The 22,602-nt window shown below is 39.7% G+C and overlaps 2 protein-coding genes across 2 annotated transcripts; both read right to left on the bottom strand.

Moving 5' to 3' along the window:
- Window positions 1-1,275: 1,275 nt before the first annotated feature.
- Window positions 1,276-6,131, bottom strand: LOC146623894 (protocadherin alpha-C2-like). The gene is made up of 3 exons (XM_085363492.1): window positions 3,609-6,131; window positions 2,253-2,289; window positions 1,276-1,302 (listed from the first exon to the last, which is right to left on the bottom strand). The coding sequence occupies exons 1-2, from the start codon at window positions 6,039-6,041 to the stop codon at window positions 2,278-2,280; spliced, it is 2,445 nt and encodes an 814-aa protein (XP_085219618.1). The 5' UTR covers window positions 6,042-6,131; the 3' UTR covers window positions 1,276-1,302; window positions 2,253-2,277.
- An 8,279-nt stretch (window positions 6,132-14,410) lies between these two features.
- Window positions 14,411-18,685, bottom strand: LOC146623893 (protocadherin-10-like). Its single transcript, XM_085364858.1, has 4 exons — window positions 16,187-18,685; window positions 15,189-15,250; window positions 14,993-15,105; window positions 14,411-14,682 (listed from the first exon to the last, which is right to left on the bottom strand). The coding sequence occupies exons 1-4, from the start codon at window positions 18,683-18,685 to the stop codon at window positions 14,411-14,413; spliced, it is 2,946 nt and encodes a 981-aa protein (XP_085220984.1).
- Window positions 18,686-22,602: the final 3,917 nt, after the last annotated feature.

Here is a 22,602-nt window from a genome sequence, read left to right as displayed (position 1 = left end):
ATACACCTCAGATAAAAAACGTAAATCTGTTGTTAGTTAACTTTTGTAATCTTGTTATCGTCCCTATACGACTAATCTATCTACAATCAAATGAAAAGAGAAACAATGTATCACCTATAATGTGATTGTTTTTTTTTTAGTTTTCTTATCTTTCATTCTTTTTCATCACTTTGACACATTCATAACTTCTCTAGTACAACAAATACTGTTTAAAAAATTTAAAATTGAATAAAATCTTTTTTTTGCTCTTTTTCTTAGAAACTTACTACAGCTGTTTTCACACTTGCACTGTGGGCCTAAACTTTCCTCAGCATTAACCAGCAGAGCTCTACGTGAGAAAGCAAATGTCATTTTGGACATTTAACAGTCTTTACCCTGACAGCTCTTTAGTAAAAACACCATGTAACATCTGAATGCACCCATTTGAGACTAGAGCAGGTAATTGCCCAGTGAATTCACAGCAAGTGTGCTTTCTGCACACTCCGCCAAGGCAGCACTCTCGTCTATCTGGTAATGAGAAAGCATCTGACACCGACTATTCCCCTTTTGCATGCTACATGTGAAAAGGGCAATTGTAGACAATGTCCTTCAGTAATTCTCTCAATATTTTCTGGAGCACATGTGTGAAAACAGCTCAACTAAAAGCATATGAATCTTACTAACCAGCAAGACCCATAATAGAGTAGAAACGTTTTATTAAAAACCAAAAAAGAAACAAGACAAAAAGGCTGAATCAGTGACATAACCAGCTGCAGTTATGTTATATCAGTATTATGGAAGAAGCATATTCACCCTGATTCACTTGTATATTTAGGTTTAGGCATATTTTGAACTCTTGCTTATATGAAATGCTGCCTGACTTGAACTTAAGAATATTGCAAAGTACTGAAGGTTTCTACAACTACAACACTCAGCTTAAACTCTGGAGAAAAAAGGCAAAATTGTCTATTTAAAAGTTTCAGAACATCATGAAGGGAATGATTTATGACATGAGGTCTGCTCAGTAATGTCCACATATCCTGCCAGAAACTATTTCAAATTGTTGTCTGAATACTTAGTTGTAGAATCATGCAGATTCATGCTTAAAAGATTAACAAAGCTGGAAGGCTGAGGTGGTTAGTGGCCAATGGAGGAAGCAGAGAGAAAGAACAGCTGGAGCAGAGGGACTAGCAGATGTTTTTTTTGTTTCTGTTTTTTTTTTTTTTTTTTTACATCTTCTTTGTGAGTCACAGGGAAGATTTTTTAGCCAAAGACTCCCATGAAGAGATGATTATATCATGGCAGTTCTCTTCTGGGCCCCTGCTGAGAGAAAGAACATAGAATTAGCCAACACAGGAAGTAAGTCTTAATATAAACTTACAGAAAGTCCTCACTCATGCAACAGTGGATCGTGACTGGTTACTGCCACCATCATTGACATATCAATAGACGTTAGGGACTTTTAAATTGAAAGATAAGTCACTAAATCAATCATAATCAGGATTGTTTTTTAAATTTGTTTAAAAAAAAAATCAATCTACAAATTTAAAAATACAAAAAAATTTGTTTGACTAACATACATGACTAAAATAAAATATCAAAGTCATTAACTGAAATAAGGGAAGCAGAAGGTGTGACTAAAGCATGCACAAGCAAGCATCACAATGTGCTATTTGGTATTTTGGTATGCCAATATTAAACTGTCTAATGTTTTTTTGACGTGGGGGGAAAAGAATAGGGCATAATTCATTTGCGACATTTAAAACGTCACCTAACAGAGTTTATATGTGGAGATCTGAGTTTATATAGTCACTGCTCTCAGGTATGCTGAGAATCCACTCAGGGCAATTCATTCTTTAATCCTTTTTTTATGTCTGTGCCATCACTTTTGCCCTGAATCTCTACCAAGCTAGCCAGATGTGCGCAACACAGATCTGACAAGCAGCCAATTTTATTCTAATCTCAGCTCTTGTTATAAGCTGATACATGGTTTTCTCACTTCAGAGACCAGCCAATTTAGATTTTAATGCTCACAGTAGCAGTGAATTAGAGGGGAGTGTTGTTTTTTTGTGGGCTAGTGTAACCTGTTCTATTTAATCAGGAAAATATCTTGGGAAATGATTTCAGCAAAAAAAAAAGGAAGAATCAGAAAAAAAAATTGTATAAAATCCAAATTTTTAGAGCCAAACGAAGAACGAACACCAAATAGAAAGAGATAGAAAATGTCTACACAATTATAGTGGCTCTACAGATGTAGTTAGCAACCAGCATACCTCCAGTTGTAGAATGGACTTCCTTTCATTTTGAGTACTTAAGAATAGAAAAAAAGAGACAAATTCAGTGGTAATGCAGACACTCGAACTCACGCTCACAATACATCCACATCATACATGGGTGTTTGTCTCTTTCCCTCCATATGCCCCCGTACAACATGCATATTTATGCTGATCATTCAGCGGATCACTCGATTCAGTTTACTCTGCAGGTCCAGCTGTACAAACAGAAACAACATCTGGATCATTTTTTTAGCATCCATGCATTGTTGATAGTCTACAGTGTGCCAGAACACTGCTAGAGACTCAAGAGGCATCTCGCTTGTCCTTGAAGACAACCCTCCCACGTCTGATCTTCTTTGTAGTACTCCCCCTCTTGCACCTACCAGTTATGCTATTATTCTGTGCTATGCATCTGCAGTACATGACCTACATGCTACATAAGACATCAAAAAGTGACAATTTTTTGTGGGGTGGACTTGTTTGGCCTAATTATGCAATAGCAGCACTGATGATTTGCTCTAGAAACACATGCTTGATGAAAAAACTAAACTAAACTAAATAAATTGAGCTGTCCTCTTACTTGTAACTTATTTCCAATAATTTTGAAAATAGGTGCATTATTATTCATTACAATATACATTTCACTTGATTAATGTCAATGAAATTACTTATAGTCATTATCAAATTCATCCATTCTAAAAACTTTAGCCCCACTTTTATTTTCAACTCATATCAGATTTCAGACTGCAGAGAAAACTAGCCCATCAGACCCATGACACAGACCCAAGGTAAATAATAGAAAGCGCTTTGATTTTTCAGTCAGTCGTGTCATCCTGAATGCATTTCAAAGTACAAGCGAGGAGTCACTGCAGTGGAAGAAGTACTAAGATCCTTTGCCCAAGTAAAAGTACCAGTCCTACACTTTTAAACAGCCTGAATTAACATTCAAAATCCTTCATAAATATTATTATTAAACACACTGAAAAATGACACATTATTACATATTACAGTACGTCATTTGATTTATATACAGTTCAATAGTTTAAACTAAGCCAGAGGTTGGCCTCCTTCAGGGGATCCCGAGACTTGGTAAAATCTTCACTTCAGGATTAACCTCAAACTTGCAATATTTACTTCTGAAATGTTGTCGAGTATAAGTACAGTATTTCTGATTTATACTTGAATGCAGGTTGAAGGAAACTTCAACTCAAGTGTTTTCACGCTTGTATGCTTTTCATACAAGTTTCACACAAGACAGATACAAACTTTATAAGATTTATATATATCTTTTCCATATGGGCAATTTCAACGTTTTTAAGCTTTTTACCAAACCCATCCGATATTTCTACATACCTCCAGTGTTGATGCTCTGGAATCTGTGGTCTCACTTGGCCCTATGCTCCTGGGTATGCTGGAAACAAAATACCCAGCTCCTTTGGGAATTATGGGCTGTCTCACGACCACTTTGCCCTTCCTGGTCTCTGCGAGGAACAAGCTGTACCAGTAGGCATCGCTGGAGATCAGCGTGGAATCTGCGATAGTGGAGCTTCTCTGGCTGATCACGCTGTTCCTGCTGATCACGCTATTTCTATTGGCTGGAGGGATCTTGATGGCCTTTGGCTTTGGTTTTTGACACTTGAGCACAATAATAACTAAGATGGTTATCAGTAGCAGAAAGGACACGGCTCCTAAACCGATCACTAAATAGAGGTTTAGGTCAGTGAACATGTCATAGTCTAGTGGAAGCTCTGTAGTCTCTGAAAAGGCCATTGCATGTTCCACTGTTGATATCTTGATGGTGACAGTAGCAGAAAGAGAAGGTTGACCATTGTCTTTAGCAACAATTACCAGCCTCTGTTGTCTTGGATCTCTGTAACTAAACATCCTTGTTGTCCGGATCTCACCGTTGTACTGATCCAGGCTAAAGAGGGTTGAATCGCTGATCTGAAGTAGCTGATATGTGACTCTGGCGTTCTGCTCAGAGTCTGCATCAATGGCGATCACTTTGGCCACCAAATGTCCCTTATCAGTCGACCTCGGTATCACCTCCTCTACAACAGAGCCCTGTGCGCGCCAAGGTGACACTATGAGAGGGGTGTTGTCATTTTGATCCAGAATAATAATATGCACGGTACAATTGGTGCTCAGCGGGGGAACACCAGAGTCTCTTGCCTCAATGTGGAAAAGAAAGTCCCTTTCTCTCTCATAATCAAAGGTCTTCAGGGCATAAAGATCACCATTCTCAGGATTGATGGAAAACAACATCGACATAGAAGTGTTAACGATTTCTTTCTCCATTATGAAATAAACCAAGTACTGGTTCTCATTCAGATCTGGGTCAAATGCGCTCAGAGATGTCAATAATGCCCCCGGTGGATTGTTCTCCATGACATGGATTGTGTAGAACGACTGGGAGAATGTAGGTGCATTGTCATTGATATCCAGTATCTCCAAAGTGATGGTTTCATTTTCCGATAAGGGTGGCACACCTTTGTCTGTCACTCTCAGTATGATGTCATATTTGCTTATTACCTCTCTGTCCAGTGGTTTTGACACTAGCATTTCAAAGTAACCCTCAGAGGACTTGCTTAAGAGAAACGGTAACGTTTCTTGCCTATTTAGAGAGAGCTCCACTTCTCCGTTGGCTCCAGAGTCCCTGTCGCTCACACTGACCACTGCAATCAGCGTCCCTACAGAGACATCCTCAGTCAGCGAACTTTTCAGAGACTTGATAGTCACTTCAGGGTAATTATCATTGAGATCTGTCACAAACACTGTGACTTTACAGTGTCCGGACAGAGGGTTCGTCCCTCTGTCCTGTGCCTGTATGTGCATCTCAAAACTCTGACTCTCTTCATAATCGATCACCCCCTTCACCTTGATCTCACCTGAATTTGGATCAAGTGAGAATAGCTCTTGTGTCTTCTCCGATGTGTACAGTGTGTGTGAGTATACCAACTGGGCGTTTGTGCCTTCGTCTAAGTCTGTTGCATTTAAGGTCATGACCACCGTTCCTGCTGCCGAGTTCTCCGAGACATTGACTGCATATACCGGCTGACTGAATATGGGGGCGTTGTCGTTGATATCCAGGACGTTAATAATGATGCTGGCTGTGCCGGAGCGAGGAGGCACACCTCCATCCACAGCGGTTAGAATTAAATCGTGAACAGCATGCTCCTCACGGTCCAAATTACCACTAAGCACTAAATCGACATATTTGGAGCCATCGCTGCCGGTCTGGATGTCGATGTTGAAGTATTTGCTTTCACTGAGATAGTAGGTCTTGATTGAATTCGCCCCCACATCCGCATCCACGGCGTTTGTCAGTGAGAATCTCTCACCGGGAAGGGTTGCCTCCGAAATGTCTAAGTGCATTGTCTTTCTGCGAAACACCGGCGCGTTGTCATTTATGTCCATAATTTCCAGCTCGATGTTAAAAATGCGAACCGGGCTTGAAAGTATGACATCCATTTTCAGAAAACACGAGGTTGTTTTAGTCATGCATATGCTTTCCCGGTCTATCTTCTCGCGGATAACCAGCTCCCCCGTATCTTTGTTGATGTCGAGGTAATTTTTACTGTGAATGACATCGAGTTTTGCTTTGCGCTCCTCCAAACTGCGAATATCCAGACCCAAATCTGTGGCCAGATTAGCAACAAAGGAACCCTCTTCCATTTCCTCCGGAATAGAGTACCGAGTGATGGAGAGCGCAAATCCCCACATTGCAAAGAACGAAAAAACACCCACCACTAACCGTGTCCGTAAAGATGCAGGGATAAGCGCCATCGTGTTTTGGTATATATCTTATTATTATTTTAAAGGAATTAATGAAACAAATCCGTTCTTACGCTCAAGTTGTCTTGATGTAGGGGAGCGCCGGTGTCATTCTTGCCTCCACGACTTGTAGCTGTAGCTGCAGCAGGCCATTTACAGCACAGTGCCGCTGGAGGAGGAGAGGGGGGGCTCTCACAGCTCTGCTCTGCAGGGGCGTATGCAACGTCTGAGCAGGGCTTGAGCAGACTGGCGAGGTCTCCTCAGTGAAATTAAAGGGTGCCCATATGGAACCCTTCTTTCTTTCTTTGTGTTTTTTAAAGAATATTTTTGGCATTTTGTGCAACAGCTTGCATCATGTGTTGTCTAATAGAGCATAGAGCAAAAAAATAATAATAATTGATTGATTAAAAAAAAAAAAAAAAAAAAGAAATGGATGGCTGGCTGACAGATGGCTGACTGGATTAAAAAACAAAAAAACAAAGAAAAAACAGCAACAACAGCAATAATAACTAGTTCCGGTTAATGTATTTTTTAAAATTAATATTTGATAATTAACTCATTCTTTGCATAATAGCAGCGTCTTTGATTAAGAGCATATCATAGGCTTTAGAAAAATCATAAATTTGGTGAGCATGTGTTTGCTCATCTCTGGTCCTCTGATGTTATGAAAGTCCATTCATTCAGTCACTTCCACTTTTCAGGGTCGCAGGAGCCTATTCCAGCTGTGATAGGGCAAGAGGCGGGGTACACCAGTCTGTCACAGGGGTAACACACAAAGACAGACAACCATTCACACTCAGGAATTGAACTCAGGACCTTCTTGCTGTGCAGCAACAGTGCTAACCACCGTGACACCGTGCTGCCTGTTATGAAAGTCAAACAATATAATCAATTGAGTCAGAAGAGTTAACAGAATCATATCCCTTTATGTCTCATTTTTAAAATCATGTTCATTTCATCACCGTCGTCGCTCTGTGATGCCTTTCTGTGTGGAGTTAGCATGTTGTCCCCATGTTTGCGTGGGTTCTGTCAGGGACTGGCAGTTACTGGGGTTAGGTTAACTGGTGATTCTAAAATTTGGCATCAATGTGAGTGTGAATGTTGTTGCTCTCTTTCTCTGTGTTTGCCCTGTGTCAGACTGGTGACCTGTCCAGTATATCGGTGTACCCCGGTGTACTCCATCTTTCACCCTATGACAGCTGGAATAGACTCCAGGCCCCCTCTGAAGTGGAGAAGCAGAAGAAAAGGAATGGATGTCAGAAACGGACGCCATGGAGGTGTTGCCAAATTTATCTGCTGTAGCTCTCACTGTTACTTGACAAAGAAATGAAGGAGATGCTTTTTATGACCCTCAAAGGTGCTCAGCGGTAAACATGATACAGTGCAACCTAAGGCACCCACACGAAGAAGAAAAATGTACCAAAGTGCCCAAATGGATAGAGTATGTATGAAATGTAATGTTTTTTGTAAGTACCCAAACAACAACAAGAAAACACAATAAAGTGACTTTGAATGAAGAATGGGGCTTCAATTGGGGTGAGCTGAGGAAAAGTGGATACTGCAGTTCAGGACAGCGCCTCATTCATTTGAATGAAAGTTGCTTATCAGTGCATATACCAAAGGTCCTCCATGAGGTACTTACATCTGCTTCCACATTTTAGGCCCGTGAGCATGCACATTAGTTCTCATTTAGGACATGTGCAACCAAGACCCTCATTTGCTGAACTGATTGACTTTCTGTTGGCTCCCAGCACACATGAAAGGCCTCTGATAAGATAATCATGCAGCTGTTACAGACTCTCCAGAGCCAAATTAAATGAATTAAACAGCTTGAAAAAAACAAACAAACAATAATTTCGGATGCTCTGAAAAAAAAGTATCCATCATCTTACAAGAGTTCTTTTTCCAATGTATGTGTAAGGGACAAACGATCTTCGGATCAGTGTGCATCATGTGCATTGTTCGTGTTCTGCTTTTGATTCTATTTTCAGGTTTTCTTAGTTTTAGATATGATTACTTTTTTAATCATTAAATATAGTTACTGTTTCACTTTTCCTGCCCTATTGTGTTCTATGTGTCTGTGGTTTAATCTCAGTTTCGGTGTTAGGTGTGCCCTCATTTTGTTACATCCTGTTTTATTTGGGCAGCTTCAGTCGCTTGTGTTTGTTCCCAGCTTGGTTTCTTGTCTTCTTGGATTAGTTTCAGCAGTATCTCATTACCCTGGTGTTTCGCATATCCTCTCCTCCTGTGTCTGTTTTCAGTTTGCTTTAGTTCATTGTCCCTTTGCATTCTTTTCCAGGCTGTTCTCTGAAGACAGCCCTCTGCTGTCGCCCCAAGGTTTTGTGGACTTTGTTTTTGGCTGCCACTTGGAGTGAAAAAAGCTAATCACTTAATAAATCATTTGGATCCACGAAACATTCAAACATGACAGAGTATCCTTCTGACCACTTAATGCATGCATTTCCAGTGAAACTGCTCCATAGAGGCCCATGCAAACTTTTTCAGTTTGCTTGAGCAACTGAAAAATGCAACTTGCATTTGCAACAAGAAAGATTTTTAAAGGGTTATTCTGTTATTAATGGCCAAAAAGAGTCAAGCTCTTAAAAAATATGCTAAATGGAGGTAATGATTCAGTCAAAGGTTAAAGTTCCAAAAGCAAGGGGAAAAACAGAAGATTGTTTGCAATAAGGACAAAGAGTCCAACTTGAAAATCCAGGCATATAAAAAATATATATATAAAAGCTTTAATCATTTTAAATGGTCACATTTTGTTTCGTGTATATTTTAAAACCATCTAAAAGTGTTATTTTAAACTGGAGATGCAGTCTTTCTTCTTCTTCTTCTTCTTTTTTACTAACTTTACTGATGAGATGTCAGTGAAGGCAACCCGTCACCCTTTAGTTTAGCTTCTTTTCTTTTTTTTTACCTCCATGTCTTCATGCAGCCTGAGTCTCTTCTACTAATCCTGTGATGCAAAGTTTCCTTTTCCTTTTGAGCTAAGCTACTGCAAAGAAGCTTCAGTCTCCCCCTTTAATACAGCCTATGCAGCATACAGTGCTTCTCATTATTTCTCCTAGCTGTCATATTTTTACTTGTCAGCTTTTTCTGCAAGCTTAAACCATTTTGTGTTGACATGGCAGATGACAAGATGAGGGTGATGCTTAATCTCTCTCTTTTCCTTTGGCTCCATCCAGTGACAACACAGAAAATTACAGAAAACACTGTACATGCAAAGCACACACCATGTTGTCTTTAATGCATTTGAAAGAATTGCTCAAACACTTTGCTCCTGTGCCATATATGTAAACACTGTTATGTTTTTATTACTATCATGAATTCTTTCAATCTTTCCATGAGTTGACTTTGAGTCTGTGCAGAAAGTAAAATATAGTTCATTACATACCTTCTGTTGTTGGCTGTTTTCCTCAACTTATAACCGCGATTGCCAGGGCAGCAGCTTCACATAGCCCACTGTTTTTGCGTTTTAATTAATTTTAATTAATTATGACACGTTAACTCATTTTAACCTTTTACTCAAGAGGAGGAAGAGATCAAGCTCCTCACCAAGCGTAACAAGAAGCACCACATACGCCATCTGAGCCTTAATTAGGAACAGAGATTTACTGAATCAGTTTGTTTCAGCTTGTTTAATCATTTGCTAGAAAGATTACAACTACAGGACTGTGCAAAAGTCTTGAACCAACCCTAATTTGAAAAGTGCCCCCCCTCACACCCCATCCTCCCATCCACATTAAATGTATTATTTAATTATGTATATATCCATGATAACTGGATACTTTTTTCATTTCATTTTGCGTTTTCAGCAGTCCTTGTACCTAAGCATTTTTTGTTTGTTTGTTAAACACTATCTATGAATCATTCAAACATAACAAAAGCATCCTCCTCAACCGATTAACCAGTGTTGTGTCTACATATAACAGACAACAAGCAAAGAACCAATTTGTTCACATTTCTTGCAAGTGGCAAGCTTAAAAATTAAATTTATTTATATGTATGTATGTATGTATGTATGTATGTATGTACATGTATGTATGTATGTATGTATGTATGTATGTATGTATGTACTCACTCATCAATATGTAAGGAGGCCAGGTACAACAGTAGCCATCTGTAAACCATGACAGAGGTTCTGTCATGCTTTGATGATGTGTTTCATTCAGTGGTCTTGCAGAACTTGTGAAAACTGACAAAATATGAAGGGAGAAAAGAACCATTAAATAATGACCTGCTGTGCAAATACTATCTGACTATCTGAAACATCTGATTGGCAACAGGTTAATTTTCAGTAATCTCAAACAGTGTGAAATCACCTTGACAGAGGACAGAACAAGAGACTACCCACGTCCAAAAAAGAGCTTTGAATGTCCTTCAAGAAGACTGGAGGACCAGTCCTGAAGACTACTTAGAAAAATTACAACAGAGCTTGTTTAAGAAATTTCTGGCTATGTTTTTTTTTTTTTTTTTTTTTTGGCTAAAAAAAAGGAAGTCATAACAAATATTAACTTTCCAACTCAGAGTGGTAAAACATCTGTTTTTGCCTTATATACTGGATTTCTGTTTTCAGATATATCTCTCTGTTTTCAGGATCTTGCCTTGTTCTGGTTTCTCCTGGCAAAGTTTTCAAATATATACTTTTAAAACATTTGGAAAAAGAAACAAAAACAATGAGGCATAAACTTCTCAGAATATAACACAATTCAGGTTTTAATTTTTTAAAATAATGGAAATAGTAGTAAAACTTTCAAATGAAAGGAGATGTGCTTCAGGGAACATAAATTAAAAATTTCATTTGAGTCTGTTTTACATAATTGAATTAAAAAGCTGCACTATCAATGAATCAGTGCTGACTTCCAAAGATGTACATCTAACATAGATTGAACACTACACTGATCAATAATTATATAATATATTATATCAATATATTATTAGGCTTTATTATTAGGCTTTCATAAAAATTTATTTCAATTATTAAGGAAATTTTAAGAAAATTTCTTCATCTTTTGTTATTTTATATGTAACAGGAAATAACAGCCTTAACATGAATTTATTCCACTCCTAAACCCTTGCAAGGTTTTCTACCAACTGATAACTCAATCACTGATATATATATATATATATATATATATATATATATATATATATATATATATATATATATATATATACACTGAACAAAAATATAAATGCAACACTTTTGTTTTTGCTCCCATTCCCCATGGGATGGACGTAGAGACCTAAAATTCATTCCAGATACACAATATAACCATCCCTCCCAAACAGTGGTCACAAATCAGTCCAAATGTGTGGTAGTGGGCACATCTGCTATATTGAGATAATCCATCCCACCTCACAGGTGTGCCACATCAGGATGCTGATCTGACATCATGAGTAGTGCACAGGTGTACCTCAGACTGCCCACAACAAAAGGTGTATATAGTGTATATAGTGTATATAGTGTATATAACCCCTACAACCGTGCAGGGGCCTGTCCTTCCATGATGGTTCCTCGTCTCCCTCCTCTTTCTTGGGTTTCTGCTGCCTGAGGTATTCACTGAGCACTCGGTCAGTTGGGGCCATCTTCCCAATGTATTCTTGGATGTTCGTTGTCTCATCCTGGACTGTGGTGCTGACACTCACCAGTCCCCGGCCCCCTTCCTTCCGCTTAGCGTACAGCCTCAGGGTGCTGGACTTGGGGTGAAACCCTCCATGCATGGTAAGGAGCTTTCTTGTCTTTATGTCAGTGGCTTCTATCTCCTCCTTTGGCCAGCCTATTACCCCAGCAGGGTACCTGATCACGGGCAGGGCGTACGTGTTGATGGCCCGGATCTTGTTCTTACCATTCAGCTGACTCCTCAGGACTTGCCTGACCCTCTGCAAGTACCTCTTCATGGTTCCCATATATATATATATATATATATATATATATATATATATATATATATATATATATATATATATATATATATATATATATATATATATATACTACTTGCGTAGTAGCATTCCAACAACGCCCTGTAAAACACCCAGCACGCCCCTGCGGGCGGTTTATCCTTCAAGCTCGGGTCCTCTACCAGAGGCCTGGGAGCTTGAGGGTCCTGCGCAGTATCTTAGCTTAGTGCAATATATATATATATATATATATATATATATATATATATATATATATATATATATATATATATATATATATATATATATATATATATATATATATATATTGCACTTCCTATCAAACCACAAATTAGACATAACAACTAACTTACCAATTAAAAGAAACAGGAACGTATTTAATATTTATTATTATTAACGCATTTAAGACACACCAAAACACACCAGAGATGTATGAAGTAAACGCGCCCTCTGGTGGAGATTAGATGAAATCCCTGCACTTGGCTGGAGATGTGGGAGCTATGGATTGGTGGGGGGAATAGTCACTGGAGATAAATGAAAATAAAGCAGCACAGATTTGGCTGTGAATAGATTTTACACAGAGCAGAAGCTGGGCATATGCTGTCTGTCCCTGCTTAGAGCACATGGGACTGCTAAGCTCGGCTGTTTTTGGTTATGATACAGTCAAAGATAAATCTTGGCTTCGTTATCTGTAATTTCTGGCAGGATGTTGTTACGGGCATAATTGGACTTGTTTTCTAAATTCCTAATAGTCTCTGTATAACAGAGTAAAATTTTCTTTTTTTTCCAGGTTTTATCCTCATGACTTGATTTTCAGAGTCCAAAATGGCCCTTGGCACTCAGCTTGAAGCAGTTCACTGAGGCAGTCAGGCCCTAGCCCATGATTAACCCACTAGCCTGTAATAGCTCAGTTAAAGACAATGGATCCTGTGGATAATTCCCACAGTGCAGTTTAAAAGCCGTGTCTTTACTAAGGAAAGCTTCATGAAGAAGGTTAAAAGGCATTCAAAGCCATATGCCCAAACACATCATAGTTTTATCTTTAAAATATGACTGGATGCTTCACCTCTGGAACCAGTGGAGCCCAGCATTAGTGTCAGCAGCTGGCAAAGAACAACTGATTTAATGTGAAGATTAGATTTTTACTCATCGTTTTCTAAAAGCGTTTTAATGGAAGACCACATTGAAGTGGTGTCTTTTAATAGGTAGCAAAAAGAACATCTATTTGTTTCACTCTTACACCATAGTGCACTGATGTAAATGGATGGGATCTTATATAAGACTTTTGTACTCTATCTGAACACTCTAAGCGGTTTACCTCATTCACGCTAACATTTACACACATTCGTACCCCCACTGGGGCACTGGAGAGCAACTTGGGGTTAGTATCTTCCCCAAAGACATTCAGGATGCACACTGGAGCAGACGTGGTTCAAACCACCAACCTTCAGATTACTAGTTGACCTGCTCTACTACCTGAGCTACCCCATGTGCATAGTTATTCATGGTGAAAGTGACCATCACTTTTGAGTCACATTAACTTCCAAAGTTAACTTTGGTTCTTCACATAGCCATAAAAATGTAGCAGCTTTGTCGAAAGAGCCCCCCCCCCGAAAAAAAGAAAAAAAACCCATAACAAAAACAAATGAAGTTTTTTGAGCTGGTCTCAAGTTTATTCATTTATTCTGTACATAGCATATATACAGAGTAATAATTCCTACTAAGAATAATTATGTAAACACTCATTAATATACAAGCCCAACCACTAATAATGAATACATCATGAATACATGCAACCCATAAGTGAATTATGTGCTCTTATGCTTTCCACTTACTGTCCAGGAGCTGTAAGTCTTTTGCCATAACCTTACAGGATCTGCATCACTTCACTGGCGTTATTGCCCTTCAAAATGTCACCAACAATTCACTGTGACGTGTTAGTGTGATGGTCGACTGCATGAGACAGAGGAAATATATTATAGCTGTGATGTTATTCCCTGTAACAAAATCCCTCAGTGTAAGATGTACAGCTTCAGTGCTTACACTCTTCAACTTAATCCTCTTTTTTATTTATATTTGACAGATTAATTGCTTTAATTAAAAAAAAAAGATGTTACATTGCTTTTCTCGACTTCTCTTTCGGTACATTTCCATACTGTTTTGCATTGCCTGTGCATTATGGACAGTAAATGGATAAAGACATGCAGGATACTAGTCGCACAAACCTTTTATTGTCGTAGTAAAACAGTTGTAGTTTTATATTTTAGAAAATAAATCACACCTTAAAAGTACATTTGTTAAATGCTGGCTATTAATAGAAACCTATGAAAGGTACTGCTAGCACAGTTACAGTAGTTTATTCACAGCTTTGACACACAGAGAAGCTACGGAAACATGACCAGTACATTGACAACAAGTGTTTGGCATGTCCTCGCTGACGTTTTGGATTACTTAAATATAGAATTACTTATATGACTGCCATCTTTGTCAAAAGATTGTTCATAGTTTGAGATGAATTTCTTTTTCTTTCCAAAAGTGGAGAAGGTGTTGTATACGTCCAGTTCTCCTCTTGGTGCCAGCTTCAGAGTGCTGTATCCAGTTGTGGTGCCCGGAATGTACACGTTGTGCTGGTAGTCCGGTGTTTCAGGATGAGGCTGTGTGGACTTGTTAGTCCATGAATAGTTTGGAGCTGCTCCCTCTTGAAGAGGCATCTTGCAGTCTGTAAAAATATGCATGCATTAAAATTTGCTTTTGGAGATTATTTCTTCATATTTAAATACAGTCTTTTTGATTTGAATAAGGCGGTTTTAAAGGCATTTTCTTAATTTTTTTTGTGCAAATAACACTTCTTTCAGGGACTTATAATCCTCATGTTGATGCATTAAAATTCCCCCGGTTTAGGGGCCTGGTATTATCTCCCTTTTGGTTTTTAATGTCGCAGTAAATCCTCAGGCACAGAAATCCCAGCCACACCGCCACCCTCGTTTACATGAACAATAATGTGCCAAAATTGCACATCTACCACCCACCATTCATGTGGTTCCCCCAAGTCCAGTACTGTGGTGCCACAGAGCAGGAAAACCCATCAGAGTCAAATTTTGGTTGGCGTGAAAGCGTGCCCTCCATATTTGCTGAGCTATACCTGGAAAGATAAGAGAAATAACAGAAGTGTAAATTCAAGTGTGTGTGTGAGTGTTTGCCCAACTGAATCAGCTATGTACTCACCTCTTGTATGCCGAGTTGCGCTGGTTATTGGTCCACGTCCAGTCCTTGTTTGAATACTTGAGCTGCCAGTTTAAAACATAAAGAAACTTTGAATATCAGTGAGAACTTCAGGGAGAACACTGCTGTGTAGGTGTAGTCTTGTTGGCTGTCAGCGGTGGATAGGTTTGACGTTAAGAGAAAGCCAACAGAAAGTCAGTTTAAAGCTTTAAACTTGTGACACATTTTTTTCTGTCTTACATATCTTTTGCGACTGTCAAACATAAAAGTAAGGCTTTGAAAAGTGATAAAGGAGTTACTGCTTAATCTGAGAATATGTGGCTAATGTGAGGTGCAGACACTAATGCTGCTGACTAGAGCACAAATGCGCCAGGAGTTGTGTTAACATCAAAAGATAGCTTCAAGTTGGTGATAAAAACGTGTATCTCTTTTATCCCTGCAGCACCTTTTATGCCCGTGTTACACACCTTGTCACACTGTGATCTTCCAAACAGCAGGGTAGCTTACTGCTACAAGGTACAGGGTTGAGGCTGTATTTTCTATTTCATTAGTTACTAGGTGTAGAGTCAACCTCATTTGTTTTATTCCAAAAAAAAGGGATGAATAAAATAAAGTAGTAAAGTATATAATATATGTATGTATGTATCTTTATATGTAAATGTATCTATATGTGTGTGTGTGTGTGTGTGTGTGTGTATGCGTGTACACAGCATACATAATAGCACCTAATCTGACTTTGGGATTTTACAGATTAGCATACATGTGTTTGGAAACCATCAGTAAAGTAAAGTAAATGATTTTGCTCCATCTTCTCCCAGCATATTAGATGTTTTATGGCAGTTATGCCTGTAGAAGGCCTATAAAATGCAGCATGGCAGGAAGAGGGCTGGGATGAGACATGACAGAGTGGATATAGTTTGTGATGCCTTAAAGTGGATAGTAAGACAGAGAAGGAAAAGCACTGTCTTAGTGTATTCATTCACTTCATTTCAGCACATTACCTCGTTTGGGGTTGCTGCTCTTTTGTTGGACAGCTCATTGTGGTCCAGCGCGCTCCATCCAGAAGTCAGGTAGTCTGTGCTCTTGGCATTATTCTGCTGAACTGACATTACCGGGCTGCACGGTTTTAGGAACATGAAGTCGCTTTTGGATGATTCCGGTGTCAGGCACATTTTGTAGCAATAGACCTGGGGGAGTGCGCCATTGCTGTTTACCTCTGACGCGCCCGTGGACATGCGGACATTTAAGTTGGACTTTTTGAACACCTCTGTGGTAGTGGATATTTCTGAACGAGAGCAGCAGCAGCAGCAGCTGATGGAGGGGAACTTGGACTCTTTGTTGGAAGGTCTGCCTTTCAGTCTCCTCACCGCAACGAGGACGATAATAGCCACTAGAAATGTGAAGGACACTGCGCCCAGAGACACGATTAAGTACAGTGTAAAGTTGGTGCTGTGATGTGGGCTTAGTGACAGGTCACCCAGATCGGGCGGGGAATCTGGCAGGCTGTCAACCACTGACAGAATGATGGAAACTGTGGCCGAGAGGGGTGGCTGACCATTGTCCTTCACCAGAATGACCAGTCTATGCCTCGTGGGGTCTTTCTCCACTAACTGGCGTATCGTCCTGATTTCGCCCGTGTAAAGAGCAATGCTGAACAAACTCGGGTCTGTTGCTTGGAGCATCTCATAGAAAAGCCTCGAGTTCTGACCCGCATCTGCGTCCTCCGCGCTGATTTTGGTAACGAGATAGCCGGCGTCAACTGATCTGGGCACAGTTTCGCTGGGCGCAGTGCCGTTTTGCGGAACATGTGAAACTATAACAGGTGCATTGTCGTTTTGGTCCAAAATGAAGATGTTCACTGTAACGTTGCTGCTCAGAGGCGGGAATCCCGCGTCTTGAGCTTGAACCGTGATCTGAAAGTTTTTGAGTTGCTCGTGATCAAAGGATCGCAGCGCGTAAATGTTACCGTTGTCTGAGTTTACGGACACATACGTGGACACGGGCATTCCGTGTATGTCACCTTCTAGGACTGAATATGACAAGTACGCATTTTGACCAGAATCGGGATCCAGTGCAGTCAGCGCACAAATAGACGCCCCCGGCGCGTTATTCTCTGTCAGATACACAGTGTACGAAGGCTGTTTAAAGTTCGGCGTGTTGTCGTTCACATCAGACACTTGCACTAAAATTGTTTTCCTGGTGAATAAAGGAGGGGAACCCATATCTCGGGCAGTGAGAGTGATGTTGTACTCCGCGACTGCCTCCCTATCCAAAAAATCGCAGGTAACCAAAGTGTAGTAATTCTTAAATGACGAGTGGAGCTGAAATGGGACGTGATGAGGAATCTCGCAGTCCACATTCCCGTTTTCACCTGAGTCTTTGTCCATCACGCTTATGACGGCTATTACCGTCCCGGGAGGAGCGTCCTCCTGCACAGGTGTGGATACAGATGTTAAGATCACCTCTGGGAGGTTGTCATTTTTATCCAAAACGCTGACCAGCACTTTACAGTGAACTGCTACGGCAGATGGGCCTTTATCTTTAGCCTGGACATAAATTTCATGCATCCTGGTCTTTTCATAATCTATCACTCCTTTGACTTTGATCTCCCCCGTTTCTGAATCCACGCTGAAAAGCTGGCGCACCTTGATGGGAGCGTGGCCACTGAATGAATAGCTGATATCAGCGTTGGAACCCTCGTCAAGATCGGAAGCGTTAAGTTTTATAACAACTGTACCTTTGGGCGCGTTTTCGGCCAGCCTCACTCTGTAAAACGACTGATCAAACACAGGCGCGTTATCGTTTGCGTCCAGAACGGTGATGTCAATTTGCACAGTGCCTGATCTCTCCGGTGCGCCTCCATCCACGGCCGTGAGCACCATCTGATGCGCACTCTGCTGCTCTCTGTCCAGCGGGTTTTGCAGAACTAGCTCTGCAAATTTACTGCCGTCACTGCGCGTCTGTATATCCAAGAAGAAGTGTTCGTTTACACTTAACAAGTAGGTGCGGAGGGAGTTGGATCCCACGTCTAAGTCTTGTGCGCTCTCAAGTGGGAAACGGGAACCTGGCGCAGATGACTCTGATATGTCCAGATTAAATTCGGTCCACGGGAAATTAGGGGAGTTGTCATTCACGTCCAAAATTTCTATCTCTACCCTGTAGAGTTCCAGTGGGTTTTCTATAACCACTTGCAAGTGAAAAGAGCAGGACAAACTCTGCTCGCACAGTTCTTCGCGATCAATTCTTTCATTGACGAACAAAACTCCATTTTCCAGATTTACCTCCACATACTGCTTCTTAGTGCCAGAGACTATCCGGAATCTGCGCGCGGAGAGCTTATCCAAATCCAAACCCAGGTCTTCTGCAATATTGCCAACAAAAGCTCCATGCTCTAGTTCCTCTGGGATCGAGTAACGTATCTGTCCCCAGACTGCATCCAATAAATACATGAACAATGCCAAATAGTAGACTACATGCCATTTCCCACTCAGTCTTTTCATCGCGCCCTGTATGTCCATCTGTAGGCAGAAGCAATTCGGCAACTCACAAGGACTATGTCTGTAGTGTACTCATAAAAGATGATTGAATCTGAACTGTCCAACATACAGCCGGGATAAAACTTGACACTGGCTGGACTGGAACAGCCACTGCCTGCCCGAGAGAAAAGAGAAGAGAAGAGAGAAAGGGACGCGCAAGGGCTACTCGCCTGCCTCAGATTACTGTGTCTGTGAGTGTGTGTGTTTATTATTGGCCCCACTGTTCCAATAGAGGAGAAACGACATCTGGTGGGATAATCTTTCGCCTACTAGCCTGATCAAATTTATGTCACAGTCTCTAGACTTTGACTGCAGGTCAAAAGTACAACATTCAATTTCTTATAACAGAGTATAAAAGTGAAATGAAATCGGACATAAGCACACCTTACTGCAGTGTAGTCACGCTAACCCACAAAACTGGCAAAAAGTTATAATTGTGCAATGTAATCAAACTACTTTCAGATTTTCAAAAAATGCCTTTACTATATCAAAATAAGGAAATAAAAAGAGAACAAAAATGATCCTGCTACAAATGACTGAGAAATTAATAACACGTGTAGAAACTCATAAACTTGTTATCTTATAAAAAAAAAATGGAACTGTGATAACGATTTATTAGAATAACATCGGTGTAAGAATCTCGTTTTAATCTTTGTCAGGTTAGAGGAAAATAAAAGGGAAAAACAATCAGTATATATTCATTTATGGCAAAACATCAATGAAGTTTCGAAAGGTTAATGTCATTCTGACTGCGAAGTCTGTAAGCTGTAAAAATGTTATGAATAAGCGCAAACCCCATCAAAGTACCCTGGCAGGCACTGTTACTGTTTAAAACATCTTTTTCCGAACATATTTCAGTGTATTAGTACTTAAATAGAGCAGTTGCATTATGTTTACTACCCACCTCAATGCTTACTTCACCCATTTGCTCAGAAAAAAAGAAAAAAAAAATCCCCATTCCCCTGTTTAAAACTGAAAACACAATCTGTTCTCAGGAATGAAACTGCAGCAGATGGTGAGGTTTTCTACTGGCTCATGCTCTTTTTAATTAATGGAATGGAGATTAGAGGGCATTTTCCCTGGATCATTAGTGAACAGTGGAATTAAGACATTTTGTGAGGAATAATCCCACGGCTATCCATGCGATGCACATGTGGTTTTCTCTCAGTGGTCATACTGACCTGCTTTTCATAGCCTAAGTACATGGCATCACTTACGCATAGCAGAAACTAAGTAGCTGGGATAAGGGGACACAACCACCACATTTAGGGATCAAAAACACAAAAGAGATTATCTTACTGTCACCCCCGACTCTCTCTCTCTCTCTCTCTCTCTCTCTCTCTCACACACACACACACACACACACACACACACACACACACACACACACACGCACACACCTCACTAAAGGGCTAAAGTAGACTATCAATCCCTTTGTCTTTAACCACTTTTCAGCTTTAAAACTGCAGGATTAGAAAAGGTTAGCCTACTTTTGCCTTTAAAAAACCCCAGAAAAACGTTGGAAACAGTGTTTTGCATTCTGCTTAAATGGTCTGCTCATCATGTAACATGCTCTGAGTGCAACTAATCATTTTGAATTCCATTTAACCCTTTAAAAAACTATTGCAGATGTTACGCATCAACTGGCATGAAACGCCGACAGCCAACTGACAACAATGTCTTTTCACATGATCGACTGTCATGGTTCCAAGGAACATTCATAGCTACCTATCCTGTTTTTCTTGCCACAAAGTGTTTAGATCCCCCTCTTGTGTTCCTGTTATTTCATGGACAGTCACCGAATGGGGAAGAGGTGCTAAACACAAACATTGGATGGTTTGTAAATTGCTATGAACAGCATAAATTTCCACAGTCTGGTAAACAGGAAAAGGTTGCTAATAATATGCCAGTCTAGTGTGCATACATTCATATAGGGTAGATAAGAAAGTAAGTGGTGATTTGAGTTCATCAAATGCACCCAGTAAAAGAGGAGAAAAAAGAGGGTTTACTTCAATTTGTGTAATCCATCTGTAAACACAGATTTTCATTAAAAGTAATTGAACAGTCTTGAAAAGATCCATTTGGATATTACCTCATGCGTGCGTTTGATTGTGTTTTTTATTAAAGTCTTTGTTGCACTGCAAAACTGTTGTTCTTTACCCCACAGAGTAACAAAAAAATCAGTTAATGAAAGAATGGAGAGGAAATTAGATGTTAAGGCCTTTGTCTTCATTCGATTTTTACAGAAATTGCTGTGCAGCAAGAATCGGCATACTATTCATCATAAAACTAGCACAATGACAGGTACTTTTTAACATAACACAGCAGTAAAATCACATTGTGCCTGTGCTGTCTAAAGTCTCCTCAAGGTTTTACATAAAACCCTTTCCTCCCTGGACCAATAAAGCAGAATTCTTTTTTACGTGATAACATTATGTCTTGCTTTATCTTTATTTTGCATTTCCCCGAACTAAAAAACACAAAACAAAACAAGTCAAAAAGAAATCTTGTACTAATATCACCCTTCATTGGAAAAAATGAGAAGTCAGAAGTCAACATATGAGCCAATTAGTGGATATAAACCCAGCTCTACTAGAAGGACCTCTGAATTGGACTGTTTGGCAATATACGGATTGAGTGTAATATTATAGTAATTAGTATTCTTTCAGCATCTTATTTCTATATCTCTTAAAACCAAATAAGAGTAAAAACATGGCAAGGTGCAAAAAATGGATACAGATCTGCAATTCCAGTTAGATTCAAATAATTCACACACCATTCTGACTCCTAACCCCCCCCCCCCCCCCCCAAACCAATTCACACTAAACCTCAAGCTTAATTAGGCAAATTTAAACTTTATTCATTTTTTCATTAAGATTTTATTTGCAGATGACTAAAACTATGAAACACGTAACCCATGACTAGACCGTTTATTAATATTTCTTACACAGGTCTATTATTGCCACTGCAAAGTCACAACATTTTCTTACTTTGCAGTAAATAATAATAGTCGTAGTCATCACAGGTGAGAAACATACACACCCTAACAGCAGGAAATGCCTTTGCCTCTAAAGAAGAAAGTTCGTCTTAATCCTTCAGGCTCAGAGATTATGGAATAATTCAGGTCACTGCCGGATACAGACAGCCTAAACAATTGCCCCCGCCAACAAGCAGATGTTTCTGTGCTACAGCTCACAAGCATGCTTCAACTCATAGACTGCTCACTCTGTGTAGAATAGTATTCTTCACTCATAGGACAGTCTGTATAGCATTTTGAGAAGTTTCTCCTTTCTTGCTGTATTCATAACTAGCAGGGATGAAGAATCAGACTGGAGACAGGAGTTGGGACTTTTCTTCAACGTCTTTGACCTGCATTGTTAATTTATCACGATAGCTTGGTATCTGTAGGTTGTTGAAAATGTTGTCAATGGCATTCTTATTTTGTCACTATAATAATTTGAAACAGGATGTGTGAAAAAAGACACTTTGGTGAAAATGAGGGTCTCATAGCTGATGACTGAAATTTTTTGTATTACTGATGATATATAATAGGCATATGACACTGTCTTCAAAGGCACTGAGTGAAATATTAATTGTGTCTTTGGATGTGTTGCAAAAGCCGCAAGATCTTTGTTCCCTGTTTGTTTTGTTCAACCAACAATCTGGACCGAGCATATTTGCAATCATACCAACCAGCTAAAGTGGCATTTCCTCACACTGGACATGTCTATTCAGTAATCAGTATGTCTATGTATTTCTGCTTGGGGTTTAGTAATTTTCATTTTCATTTTCAGTTGCCATTTTAACTTTTTTTTTTTTTTTTTTTTTTTAGCAAAACACACCTGCTGCAATTACATGCCAATTCACTGGCTTGCTCAAAG

The sequence above is a fragment of the Diplotaxodon limnothrissa genome, linkage group LG10 (genome assembly GCF_057381915.1).
Source record: "Diplotaxodon limnothrissa isolate DT_005_m linkage group LG10, D_limnothrissa_male_GT1.1, whole genome shotgun sequence".
Classification (NCBI taxonomy): domain Eukaryota; kingdom Metazoa; phylum Chordata; class Actinopteri; order Cichliformes; family Cichlidae; genus Diplotaxodon; species Diplotaxodon limnothrissa.
Note: the sequence above shows the minus strand (reverse complement) of the source record. Positions and strands in the feature narration are given on the sequence as shown.